General features: G+C 38.9%; 2 protein-coding genes across 10 annotated transcripts in view; one reads left to right on the top strand and one right to left on the bottom strand.

Annotated features, from left to right (window-relative positions):
• The window catches only part of ankrd44 (ankyrin repeat domain 44), a 212,627-nt gene extending 201,301 nt beyond the window's left edge, over positions 1-11,326 (top strand). For 7 of the 8 annotated variants that reach the window (XM_039755865.1, XM_039755868.1, XM_039755866.1 and 4 more), the window contains one exon: positions 3,681-11,326. In XM_039755865.1, coding sequence (XP_039611799.1) covers positions 3,681-3,970 — 290 coding nt within the window. In that variant the 3' untranslated portion in view covers positions 3,971-11,326. The remainder of the gene's footprint in view (positions 1-3,680) is intronic. The other variant, XM_039755869.1, reaches the window with a different exon arrangement.
• A 219-nt stretch (positions 11,327-11,545) lies between these two features.
• vps16 (vacuolar protein sorting 16 homolog) overlaps positions 11,546-14,176 on the bottom strand; it is a 100,895-nt gene continuing 98,264 nt past the window's right edge. For both annotated transcript variants that reach the window (XM_039755871.1, XM_039755872.1), the window contains exons 23-24: positions 13,784-13,887; positions 11,546-11,960 (exon numbers count right to left, since the gene is read on the bottom strand). In XM_039755871.1, coding sequence (XP_039611805.1) covers positions 11,816-11,960; positions 13,784-13,887 — 249 coding nt within the window. In that variant the 3' untranslated portion in view covers positions 11,546-11,815. The remainder of the gene's footprint in view (positions 11,961-13,783; positions 13,888-14,176) is intronic.

Here is a 14,176-nt window from a genome sequence, read left to right as displayed (position 1 = left end):
AGGTATGTTTTATATTTCTTAGACAGGTACCAGAAAAATGTGAATGTTTTTATCTATAGCTGAATCTTGCCTGGACATACAAACAACTAAGACTTTCACTGTACTCTGCGCACGTGACAATACAACTGCACCTACTACTTACTACCACGTTCAATCCTTTGTTCGGCTGTTTTTTTCCCCCATGTCCTGAAAGATGTTACTCTATGGTAGGTTGCTTGTTAACTCTAAAGTGGCCCTTGAGGAATGGATGTGCACATTGCAGTTGCACTCCATTTCAGGATTCATTCCTGGTGATGCTGCTGGAATAAAGCAATTGTTCCTTACAACCATGATTCAGAATATTGGGGTTCAGTAAATAAATTTGATGGCAGGATGAATAAATCATGACCCAGTCTGGTCTCCTGTTTTTGTGAAGGTTTGAGTGTTATAATTCTACTAAAAGACAAAACAAGTTCCTGGAAAAGGCCTGACAGTTTCTCTGAAGCTCAGTGGCTGGTTAAAGCTTGAATGGCAGCTCAGCACTCTAAGAACAGCAATATTCAGGTAGTGCCAATAGGTGAAATACTGGACCACTGTCCACGTTACACATCTTACCAGCACATATTGTATACACTACATAGAACTGAGTTTGGCATACAAAATCCGGTCATATTGATAGTCAGATGCATTGTAGGCAGTCCTATGTGTTTAAGGATTTGTGTGCATATAAGATGGTGACAGACATACATGTACATGAGGCAGGGAGTGACCTATTGCTGTATACTCGATAGAGGGAAATAGATCCATAGTTTCCTCCAGTGCAGGACACTGAGAACCCCCCACATCATTTACTTTTATACCATGTGATATGCCATTGTGAGACCTTAGACACAATGTGGGCCACTCCCTAGGTATGCTCTACCATGGCTGGGCTTGTTCTGCTAGATGCAGCTGTTCTTCTCTGCATGGTTTTTGAAATATTGATAGCATAAAGCTGTCATTCATACATCTGTGTTTGTTGCTGTGTACTCACCTGTTTGTCTAATCTGTTTTTCTTTAGGATCTCCTGGACAGATATTGAACACCTAAGCACTTGGGTACCAGTATTTAAGATTAGCTCATACAGCATCCGGAGCAAATTGTCTGACATTTTGTTAGAGTTTGCTCTTAAAGATTAAACAAACAAGCTCCAATCATTGTTTCACTGTCGCACATTAGTGAAGTGGAGGCAGCATTTAAACACTTGAAAGGTCTTACTATACGAGATAGATGAAAGATATTTGCTTCCTCTTGGATTTCAAATTGAACATCATCTTGCGACTGTGGCTTTTCAACCAGTGTAGCACTGCCTTGAATTCCCAGTTCCATTTAACACTAGAATTACCAGAGCCTACGAAAAAACTCGTAGATCCGGCCCACCTTAAATCCATTCGCACCTCTCCGTCAGCGTCTTTTGTCCTGTACATTTGCCAATATAGACAAGCAGCAAGCAGCCTGCTATTCCATCCCCCACTGCCGCAGAACGTTCACAAAGTTCTCCCAGCTCATGACTTGATTGATTATCTGGGAGTGAAGTACTTCCAGTGGAAATAACAGATTGTTATTTGGAACACATGCATTTCATGTGTGTTCCGTTTCTACAATAATCTATGTAAACACATTGTTAAAACAGAAACGTTTTTCATATTTTAGTAATAAATGACAAAATGTAGGCATAAACTATATAATGTATGAAGCCTGAAGTCCAAAGATCAAATAAACACTTTCATAAAAGGTTCAAGGACGATACATCAGCTTCCGTGGTGGAGCGGTAAGATTTGCTGACTTGTAATCAAGAGTCCCCGGTTCAATCCCAACTGCCTCCTATATTTGCCATTTTCAGTAGTGAGCTGCTGTTACTGTTAATATTATACAGTACACACATACATTTGGTTTGTGTCTGTAACAGCCGCTGTACATGTATAATACTTGTAAAAGTTACCCTTTTTTGTTTTCACTTTTATTCTCTGTCACGATCACAATGCATACTACCACCCCCCCGCCACTCAGGGATCTGACGCTGTTACTTTTTATCTGAAACTGGGAATAACTGTAGATGTGAGTGGTGTTTTGAAGTAATGGAACGGGACATTCTCTGAACTGGATGGATAAAAGACATAGGTATATATGATATTTGGAAAAACTCATTTATGACCTGTATAGTACATTTCGGAAAACATTGTGGCACGGATGCAATAATATTCATATTCATTCGCAAAACATCTTGCTCTTGTAATCACTGACCGTGTGTTTTTTCTTTTCCCTGATCTTAACAGTCCCCATGTTGCTGTATGGTGCTGCTTCTTTTGTACTCCAGGAAATACAGAGGAAATATTAGCACAGAGCTCAGTTCAGCGCTATATGCAATCATCAGATTCAAATGTTAACAGTTCACATACACGCAAGAACCGTCCTTCCTACATTTACGACATGTGTACCTGTTGCAATGTACACACTTCTCTCTGTGCCTTGGTTCCTATTACATTGAAAGGGCACTTGACACTGACTCAGTTTACTTTCCTGGGGTAAGCGGCTGTCTTGGAACAAAAGCTTGTCGATGTTGCATCCTCCTTTTCTTTTTCCATCGCCTTTTCTAGTAAGATGTGACAACGTGAAGCCATGAACATGTATGTTGATCACCGCCAGGTCAAGCTTGTTATAGCACAAGCAACAGGCCACCTGCATGTTCCTGCTTGCACTGAATAAGCAGGGGTGCGGTAGTATGCATCGTGATCATGACTGAGAGAATAAAAGTGGAGAAAAAAAAAAGAAAAGGTAACTATTACAAGTATTATACATGTACAGTGGCTGTTACAGACACAAACCAAATGTATGTGTTTACTGTATAGTATTAACAATAACAGCAGCTCACTACTGAAAATGGCAAATATAGGATGAGGTGGGGATCAAACCGGTGGACTTTTGATTACAAGTCAGCAAATCTTACCGCTACGCCACAGAAGCTGATGTATCGTCCTTGAACCTTTTGTGAAAGTGTTTATTTGATCTTTGGACTTCAGACTTCATACATTGTATAGTTTATGCCTATATTTGGTCATTTATTACTAAAATATGAAAAACGTTTCTGTTTTAACAATGTGTTTACACAGATTATTGTAGAAACGGAACACACATGAAATGCATGTGTTCCATATAACAATCTATTATTTCCACTCTAAAACTCCAGCACTTCACTTCCAGATAATCAATCAAGGCATGAGCTGGGAGAACTTTGTGAACGTTCTGCAGTGGTGGGGGGATGAAATAGCAGGCTGCTTGCTGCTTGTCTTTATTGGCACATTTACAGGACAACAGATGCTGACGGAGAGGTGTGAATAGATTTAAGGTGGGCCGGATCTACAAGTTTTCTCGTAGGCTCTGGTAATTCTAGTGTTAAGCTGTGCCCCTTTTATTATTATAGAGAAGAAGCACTAGAGAGGTGTTTGTGTACTAGGAGACACCGTACAAATAAGAGTGTCTTGCTCCAATTACGTTTGCTGACACACAAGTGGACTGTCCCATGTGCCCGCAAGTGCACTTTAGTGCTGGAGCCCACCTCGCTGTCTGCCTGTTGTCTGAGTGCATGTTTGTCCCTCGCTCTGCTGCGCTGCCTTGCACACTAATGGAATGCTCTCTGATCTTCTTGCTCTGTGCCCCCTCAGGTCACACCCCAGCCTTGGCTTGTGCTCCTAACAAAGACGTGGCCGACTGCCTGGCTCTCATTCTGGCTACCATGATGTGTTTCTCCCCTTGCAGTACTGGAAATCCCTCAGCATCCCCTGTTGCGGTCTTGAAGGCTGGCCGATTGGGCCAAGGGGTCTGTGCTGGACTGCAGAATGCTGTGCCAACTTCACAAAGGACCATCAGCACTGGCTGTGTAACAGCTTGCACAAACAACGTGGGCAGTGAAGATGATGATCTCGAGAACGACTCGGACTCTGAGACATTCTGAAACTCGGATTCTGGACATGTCGTTACTGTACTTCTGAGGCCTGTCCCTCTCAGCTTGCCACCTCAAGTCACTTCTTGCCCTTGATCCTACCTGTCTGTCTGACAAGGGCATAACATTTTGCACTGTGAACTGTGAGAACAAACAGAAAATAAGCAAAGCTTTCTAAACAGTTTAAAACCAATTTACATTCATGTTACATACAAGCTGTAGCTTGGACTGACATGCCAGCATGATAGCAGTGTTTTTTTTTTTTTTATTTCTATAGATTTTGGAGTTTTTGGCCATTTTGCGGGGTTTCGGCACAAGACTAAACGCTGTTTTAAGAGCATTTGCTCTTAAATGCTTCTGAATTCTTAGTGGTAAAAAGTGGAATGGAGCTGATGCATCTCACTCTCGCTACTAAAAATGAGGAGTTTTGCCTATACTTTGAAAAAATGAAAAATCACAGAGAAGAATGGCCTGTTTTCAAATTGTATGTGCCTGACACCAGGCAAAACTGCCCAACATCTAGTTGTTTTTGCACTGCTACATTCAACGTTTAGTTTTATAAATGTGATCAACTGATAAAGCTGAACATGGCCGCTACCTACTTCTTTCAGAAGAGCCAAATTTGTACTTTGACATCTCCAGCTGTACTGTAGTCCAAACACAGAGGCCATCAAGACAGTAAATAACCAAAGTTGTTGGAAATATTGCAAGTGAATGGGAAAGAATAGTCAGCAAATGTTCACCCCATATGGGATAGTGTGGGTGGTCCACTTTTTATGCCTCTTAAGATGGACCAATATAATCAGTTACAAAGGCTCATTTGATAACATCAGTCCTTTCAGGCCAGTTTTAGTCCAAAGCCAATGCTGTGCTTTGTCAGACAAGACCTGCTGCTACTTTTTAAATCGACAAAGGCGATGGATGGCATGGCTGACACCAGATAGCATGTGGGCCCCAGTTCGATTCTGGGTCTGTGGTGCCTTTGTGTGGAGTCTTCATGATCCTCTCTCTTCTCAAGACGTATTGTCAGATTGACTGGCGTCTCTAAAATTCTGTGTGTGTGTGTGTGTGTGTGTGTGTGTGTATAGCTATATTTGAGTGCAGCCAGCAATGGACTGGCCTCCCATCCTACTGCTATTTCTTGCTCCCTGAATTGACCTGAAAATTACCAGATGGATAAATAGAGCAAAGCACAAATTTTATTCCAGCATCAACCTTGTTGAACAAGGTGGACTTTATACTGTTTGGGTTCAGTTGTGGATTTTGTTTGGGTCTTTTGTAAAACATATGACTACTCTTTAGATCAGTCCCCACGTTCATGGCTTCCAGGTCACTTATGTCAGCTGCCCACATTTGCATGTAACTCTTTAATAGTAGACATTTCTACCCTGAGGAGGAGTTTGAGTTCTACAGTAAATGGTCGTTCTGCAGAGGGGCTCCTAAGTCTTGAGCAACCATTGTAAAGATCTCTGTCCATTTAGTGCTACAGTTCTCGGAATCTGCAATCACTGCCTAAGTGTATAATCCCTTTCACTGCTTTCTTTTAACCAAGACTAAATGCATGCTGGCCTAGCTCTATGCAAGTCTGACCTCATTCATGAGAACAGACGCCATCAAGAGTCCCACGTATCTTCAACACAGGTCCCTTTCCAGATACTTATTCTTCTACCATTATGTGGCTCTGTGGTTTCTCACGAGGAAAATATATTCTTGTGCATTACTTGGCCTAATTCTAGAAGCTTGTATCAACGCTATAGTTTCCACAAGATTTCTCTGCCATTTTTCCAGATTCTCAGTACACAATGTCCCAGGGCATTCCTTGATGCTCTTCAATGCTAGGAAGCAACCATTAAAATTCAGCCAGACCTGTATGCAGATCAAGGCTTTTATTGTTTTGCCAAACCTTTTAGGCTCATGTATATTTCTAGGTTAGAAGAACTGAAAGCACCTTTTTGCCTTGTGTTAAGGATTCTTCTATTTATTTTTCTTCTAATACTCACAAAGAAATTTGTTTTTCTCAAACTGTAAAATCTGAAACCTTTCTTACAGATGTTATAGTGTTGTAAATCATATTACATTTTATATTAAAAGGGTGGTGAGTGTTTTATGTGGCTCACCTGTCTTATGTTGTTGGAACCCAGAATACTTCACACTCCACTCTCACGCCAATTGGCTCCCGGTTATAGTGGGCAAACTGTCCGCAGTCAGTGCACTGTATTGATATAAATGTGTGTTTTTAATGTTTAGTATTGTATGCTAGCTAAATGTGTCCTCCCATCTTTTGGTAATCTTTTCCTATCCATATCTAACTGCATGTTCTATTGGTTGTAAACTTGGAGAGGAATATCAAATAGCTGTAGGCGTTTTGTCCCTGATGTTGTTCATTTATCAAATTATGAACAAATCTTTATAAAGCCTTGGAAAAATAGACTTATCAGAATGTATGCCTAGGTGCTATACACATGCATGTCTCTTGTGCCATGCAGCTTTGCTCAAGAGAGACAATTCTTATTTAAGACAAAACGTACTGTACCTGAACAACCAGTAGCTTTTAGAAAGTGTTTTGAGTATTTCATGATATGCCCTTCAATGACACAGTCAGCATGATGCAGAGTGTAGGCTTTAAATGCATACAGAACTGAAGGTTTGTTTGTTACTCACGTTCCCTTGACTGGGAAGTCCCAGCCTCAGTCTTCCTCACAATTCCATCTTTCAGCCGCCAGGTAAATCAGAAGCGAAACTCCTTCAGGTGATTCTGAAGATGTATACAAGCAGGACGTCTTGTTTGGCATAGATGAAAGTCCATTAAATTAGATAAACTTTAGTAATCCAATGGGGAAATGAAACTAGTCTCCTGAAAAATACATCAAACAAGCTCTGCTTTTTTACACTTTGTTACATTTCAGTTGCTTTCGTAATATGAGATTATATATAATCTGTAGGGATTGAAACAACTAGTTTACAAATGCAGAAATAAAATGTGACTAAAAACTAGACATGACACACTGCCTGAAATCATCTGGCAGACACTCTTTTATATTATACAAGTGATACAGTACATGATTTCTGGCTTATGTAATCTGTCACTGTACTTTGTACAAGTGACAGCAATGACCCCACAATCCTATAAAACGTACTGTCAAGGTGAATGTGGAGAACAATCCAGCAAGGAATACTCACTCCCAAGGAGTGCACAGCAGAAGACCTTGTGTCCTTCCACTTCCTTTTGTCTCCCCCTGACACTCTGTGTCGTCCTTTCCCATGTGTGTTTCCCCATGGCATGCATATTTTAATCTTGGCTGGTTTTATTTTTCACCATTTTAGATTGGCCCCAGTTTATTCTGCCATCATTTACAAAGCATTCTGGACAGAGTTTGTCTTCTTTTTACTCCTCCTGCTCCTCTTTTTTCACTTTACTTAATGTCTAATCCTTTAGACTGACATAGCTGTGTCAGTATGAGCCACCAAGCACTGCTGCAGCTTTTTGTTCCCTTTTCCTCCAAATGTTTTTGTTTACCGGGTTTTAGAGTAGGACTGTCTTGTGGTCTTATGTGTAAGCAGATGAAAGAAAAAGAAAAAGAAAAATGCAAGAGCAACCAAGCAACTTTTAGCATTCCTAGCACAGCAGCAGGAAGTCGTCTTCACAAGCTTTAGAGGTTTCAGGGTTTGTCCTCCCAGCTTACTTCTTTACCCGTTGGCTTTGCGCACAGAATTCTGCTTGTTCCTTCCAGGGCACTTCAGCCACTTTGTATCTTCATCCAGTCCACAATCAGGTCTCCTTTGTTGGCTACAAGCAGACAGATTTCCATCTTTGTGTTCAACATAACAGCCAAAGTTTTGCTGCACGTTTCCACCCTTGTCGGCTCCTAGCATAGCATCTAATTCACCTGCTATAGCAATGCAAGTAAATGAAGATGTGCAAATGGAGCATTTATGAAAGGTGTGTAGTAATAAATAAGAGCACACGACACTGGATTAACGTCCAACTTCACAAATAGAACATAAAAACTGAAGGCAACACTCCCAACTTTCTTTTCTGAATCCCAATATTCAGTTTAAAGCTCTATAACTCACTGAACTATTTTTAGCAGAATGTAAATGCTTCTGATGCTGACTGCACCTGTAAAAAATGACAACAGCGTAAAACCAGTGATGTAGTCATACTTATGGAAAAAAATAGGAACAGATTTAGACAAAAATGATTTGCTCTTGAATGAACAGACAAACTAACACTTCTGACAGCCACCTCCTCTCCTCCACACAACACAAAAGGTTTTCTGATTGGACTTGACATTATATTTAGAAATGAATCTAATAAATATCTATAAAATAACCTCTAGAATAAGCATATTCAAGAAACAATGACATACGCCCCAGCATTATCATTTCATTGAACAATTTTAAGATTTATTCACACTGTCCAAGAATCTTTTTACTCAATACATGCTTACTGAGATCACGCTGCCATATGAAGACAGAAATATGACGGCAATAAAGGAGATGAAATGCCAAGACAACTTTTTTGACATTCCTCTTGTGCAGACTTTGTATGGATGGGAGCAGGAAACAGATTTTTCAACCCTACGTTTTTGCACACAAAACGCCTGTGTTAAACACCACCACTGTTGTGATCCAGTAATGCCACACAAGTGAAACCCACTGCCAGGATAGAAGCTGTGGGTACCATTTCAAAAATCTCACTTTCAAGAAGTTGGATTCCAGAAAAAACAGTTACTCCACATTCCCAGAGCACAGGTCTCAAATGTAGTTCAGTCTGAAGCATCCCATAGCGTGCAAAGAGTCACTGTGGCTTGTTCTTCATTCTCCACAGATCAGGGCCAAGACAAAGAGTTTGAGGTTGTGAAGGGGATTTGAAATCAGTTGCCAGCAAGACTCAACTCAAACGAATCCACCATAGTTGAAGCAAGCATACAAACGTACCACAGAGACTTGAAGGATTTTTTTTTTGTTGGGTTTGTGTAAAAGTTGTAACCATTGGGTTGGAGACAACTTGTTGTAAGGGTGTATGGGCAGGTCCCTGTGAGGTGTGACGTGGGCTCACTTTACGTGCCGAGATCAGAAAAGTGCATTTTTTTTCAATTCAGCAAGAAATGGTAAGCCTCTGTGTGCCAGGGATAGCAGATTGAAGTTTAACTTTCCAGGGGTGGCACTCCATTGTCTGATGGTGTTGTTGACATGTCACTGTTTACAAGAACCAGTCTCAGCCTCTCATGTATTCAATGTAAAATGTTTCCAGAATCTGCTAGTTTTACATGGAATCTATTTTTTGATAATAAATTAAATCCATTGTGTTACATTCCAAACATTTGTTGAAAAACTCTTTTTAATGTTAACAATTTTTGGTCTAAAACTGCCTTGTAAACAGTGTTTTGGGGGATATATTTATGTGTCAAAAGGTACGATTATTGTTAATCCTTTATACAGTATTTTTTTCAGGAATGTTACGATGTGAGGCCTTGAAAATTTTTGACCTTTAGTGACTAAAGCACTTAAATGATAGTGTGTTGTTATATTATTTTGTTAGCACAAATTACATTGTTAGGTGTAAGTAAGGATTTCCTTCCTGTGTTGCCGACCAAAAAAAGAAAAAACTGTTATTTTCACTTAATATATGTTTTGTATTCCCTGCAGTGCAGAACATTGTATGTAATGTTTCACAGTAATTTCCCCAGTGCAACTGTTAAATGAATGAATTCATACACAGAGTATCAGACCAGTCAGACTTGTGTTCAGAAGTTACATACTTTATCCTTGGATTTCATTTGTATAATATTCACTTATTGTTTTCATTTAAAAAAAAAAATTAATATCCCAAAATATTGATTAAATTAACACGTTTAATTCTAATTTTGACAACGAAAAGCAAAAGATTAAATTATTCATAATATCCTTGTGAAATGTTTCTTTTTGTATCACGTGAGGAAAAGTGCCTGAATGGATAAATGTGTACAGTTTGAGAGAAATGTAATAAAACATATTGAATTTGCACTGTTAATGTGGAAGAAAACGATATAAAAATGATTATAAATCAGAAGCACTTCACCAATCAACACCGATTTTGTTGTTTGCTAAAGTGTTTGTCAAAGAAATCATCTTTTGAGGCATTTACTTTGATGTCTAACTGTCTCTTAGTGATGTTATCCACCATTGAAATTTAAGAGTTAATCATTTTGTTTCCATCACTTTAACATAAACCTATTCTACCATAATATTGTAATTATGACTATAAGTACCGGTATATATTTTTCAGTAGGGTTTTTAATATTTCTCAAGTAGAAAAACACCTCCCAGAATTGAACTGATTGGGATACAACACCCAACTGTGCGGCCGACTACTAAAGTAGCGAGTGAAGGTTGGCCCTGGGCAGCATCTTGTCCACGGCTGGGACTTGTTGCCCTCATCGACTCTGTAAAGGATAACATAGAATGAGAATACGTATTGATGAGTGAATTCACTTAGTAATGGAAAATCATCCACACAAAATCTGTAGTGCATTTCATTCAAAAGGTGACACATTTATACTCTGGTACTTTTCGAAATGCTTTTTGGTTTTACTGAATTCCACAGACACATACTGAAACATCACTTTGTACTGTATGTAGTTTTACCTCAAAATTGTAATTTGTATTGTGCTGTTTATGCAATAAGAAAATCAATGATCATGTGCAGAAAATACTAATCAGAAAACCATGTATGATACAGAAATTCCCAAGGCAACAATGTGTTCCTATTTGTATTTTACTGTGCAAATATTTTGTGTTTATGGCCTCCACCACTAAATTCAAAGATTAGATAAGACTTGACAGTTCACAGTAATGTGTTGAAGTTCCTGTTCAGTGAACTAATAAACTACCCTGTGCCATACCATAATTAGAACAGTCCTGTGCCTTCTTTCACATTTTTGCATTTGTATTACTTTAGATTGTTGTAGAAAACAAAAAATTTATACTCTTAGGTGGAGTGTAAGTGGCAACAAAGCAATACAAGACCACTGAATTTTGTTGATTCAGGGAGAATGGGAGGGAGACTGCAGACAGATTTTAGGGGGGGAAATGTACTGTTGTCCTCTGTTGAATGTAAGACACATTCTGTTTTGTATACTTTGTTAACGTGGCAAACTTACCATGAAGTGAAACTTTTTTGTACATTATAACTGTTCATATTTTATGTGGAGCTGGAAAATAAAGCTAAATGTTTCTTTTTTTTTTTAAAGGTACAAATGAAAATAAAAATTTTAGTTTCAATTTTGCAAAAGGCATTGAACATTGTGACAATCTGCTTATCTGTGCAAACTGTAACTGGGGATCCTGACAAAGGACCTGATTATGATAAAAGCATTTCACAGATTTATATTTGTCTGTTTCTTAAATATATGTAAATGCCATCAATACCACTATGGTCTGTTTTTAAGAATCCATAACACCCTCGTCTTAGCTTAAAGGTAACAATTTTGATGTTCTGAATCATTCAACAGTAGAGCTTCCTCAATTCAAAATCAAATCATGTGAAAGCAATTCCCGAACTTGAATTCAAAAGATACAACAGAAGAGATACACCATACCAAATATTGAATAATTTAAAGCAGATTTTATTCTCATTCTTTTAGTCAGCACTTTGACTACTTTTCATGGCACCTGTACAGGATAACGCAGATTGTGGAGACTTCAGCGTCCTACCTGCCTCAGCACCTTTCAGTCAGAACCTCCAGGATAATAAACCTGCTCTTGGCAACTTTCTAATGCCCTTCATCACAGTTGTGTAGTAAACCTTGCAGAGGAAGCAACTGGTATTAGTGTCCCAGCAGGAAGTACTCAACATTCAGAGTGCAGTTCTAGTTACTTCTTGTTGGCACCTGACCGTGCTTTGTTAAGGCGTTCCACTAAGGACCGGTCAGTGCTTTGGTTGCAGCGGGACAGAACCAGGTTTAAGTCGTTCTCATTCTTTCTTTCAATTGCGATATCTGCTGCTTGCTCCACTTCCCTAAGAGACATCAAAAAAGAAAGAATTATCAGACTCAGCAGTGCTCTCAAGTGTTCTGCTTTAGTATGTGACAGGACTTTGGGTGTTGGGGTGTATGATTATGTCATTGGGCATTCATGCTATTTCCAATCCAGAGTTAGACTATCCTTCCTGCTAGCACACCAGCCTCGAGCTTGTTGTTATATTTTACTTGGGCACCTTTTTATTTTTGTTCCTTTGTCTCCTTAAAGTTGAAATCACATCCCCTTGACTTTGGTCCTGTAATTTCCTACGATGTCAGGATATAATGTCAAGTTGAACCAGGCTGGGCTGGCACTCTTAAACGCCCGACTTTCACAATGAAGTTCCTGCATGTCCTGGTCTTGTTATAGTACTGCCACATTTGGAGACATTTTTGATTGCTTAGGGACATGACAGTCCAGTGGCTTAGAGTCCAGGTTTCCCTGCATCCCCTTCTTTTATCTTCAGCTAAGGCCAGTCTTTAAGACATGATCTTTTACTATATTATCTTTTATTACATCTTACACTTCACAAACATTACTCTATAGCACTGAAAAATGACCCCTATTACCACTTTTGCTCTAGAAATGTCCTTGTTGCTTTTCTCCATATAGTTTGGTACCACACAACTTTGTACCAGTCCCTCATTTCTGACTCCTTTTCCTTGATACTCCCTACAGTTTGTCCTTTTTTGCCACATGTCACACTAATTCTAATTTCCCTGATCCAACTCTCACCTCTATACAGAGAAGGCTATTCTCCTTGCAATAGCCCCTCGCTGGACATCCCCCAGGCCTCTATCTTCTAATATCTGGGATTCTTATTTCTATAACTGTGTTCTTCTTAAGAAAGTCTGGATTCTGGATCAATGGGGCCTCTGGTTCTAAAATCAATAAGTGGCTACCTGCTGGTCAGTTGCTTGGGGGCTCGATAGCCAGGTATTTTTGATATGGGGATCTTTTTAACTCTTGCAGTGAGGCTTCTACAGATTTTTATTTATTTATTTTTCTTTTTGTTTCTTTGCATGCTGTTACAGAGAGAGAGAGCAACTACTGTTGCTGTTTTAACCCCCCATCCTTTACCAGGCGTAATTGCTTCTTCATATGGTAACACAGATGGTGCTCTGTACCAAGCACACACAATACAAAAAGTATGTGATTTTACAAGACAGTAGGTAGTCTAAATAGATACAACAAAATAAAGCAGAATTCTAACATTATACAGAATAAAACTTTAATATGCAAAAACTCCCATACCAATGTGCTTAAAGAATCACTACACATACTGCTTAAGTCAGAACCTGTTAGAAAAAGCTGCGGAGTTGTCACCACGTGGCATGACAGTAGTGTATTAGTCTCCAGATTTGACATTGCAATGGTCATTGATTCAAGCATCTTAGCGAAACAAAATAATTACAGAATCTTGTTATGTTTAAGTAAGCCAAACTAAGGATGCACACTGTTATGCTCAACTGATATGCTTATTATTGTAAAAGTGTAATTAAAAATATGTAAAATCCTAAATTCTCTTTGGCTTTTGTGACACAATACTGTTTTACTGGCAAACAGAGGTGCCAATAATTGTGGAGTGGAGGGAACTGTACATTTTGTATATACAATTAAAATTCTATTTCCAGATATTCCTGATGTTTTGCAAGATTCACAATAGAAAGGTTCTTATCTCAAGACACTGAGTTACCTTTACCACTTTACAAACTGTAAAATATGAGATTTCTCACATTCAGTTTTAATTCAAAAAAGTAATTTTCTGCTATACTTTTGAATTTTTTAAATTAATTAAATTGTTCAGATATGGAAACTCACCCAACTAATAGGTGGGCCTTAACTTTCAGTTCAGGAGTCACCTTGGACACATATTTCTTAGCTTCATATTTGTTTTGGTGCTTTACACAGACTTCCACAAAAGCCTGAAACAAAAAACAAAATGCAATGTTCATACAGTACAATCAAGGCAATGTGTATAATAACACAATCTGTCACCTATGCTTCTAACACAAAGGCAGCAGAAGCCATGTACAAACACCCCAAAAAATACATATTTCTTAGGAAGAGCTTATTCGTATTTTAGATAAAAATATGGTGCCATCATATATTAAGGGAAAAGGCAGCCTTTCCAGTAGTAAGAGGAAACACAAGTGGGATTCACATCACAAAACTAACTCTGCTCTGTTTCAGGGACACAAACAGCACCCTAGC

The sequence above is a fragment of the Polypterus senegalus genome, chromosome 6 (genome assembly GCF_016835505.1).
Source record: "Polypterus senegalus isolate Bchr_013 chromosome 6, ASM1683550v1, whole genome shotgun sequence".
Lineage (NCBI taxonomy): Eukaryota > Metazoa > Chordata > Cladistia > Polypteriformes > Polypteridae > Polypterus > Polypterus senegalus.
The sequence above is the reverse complement of the archived record's forward strand: the minus strand, read 5'-3'. Positions and strand labels throughout refer to the sequence as shown.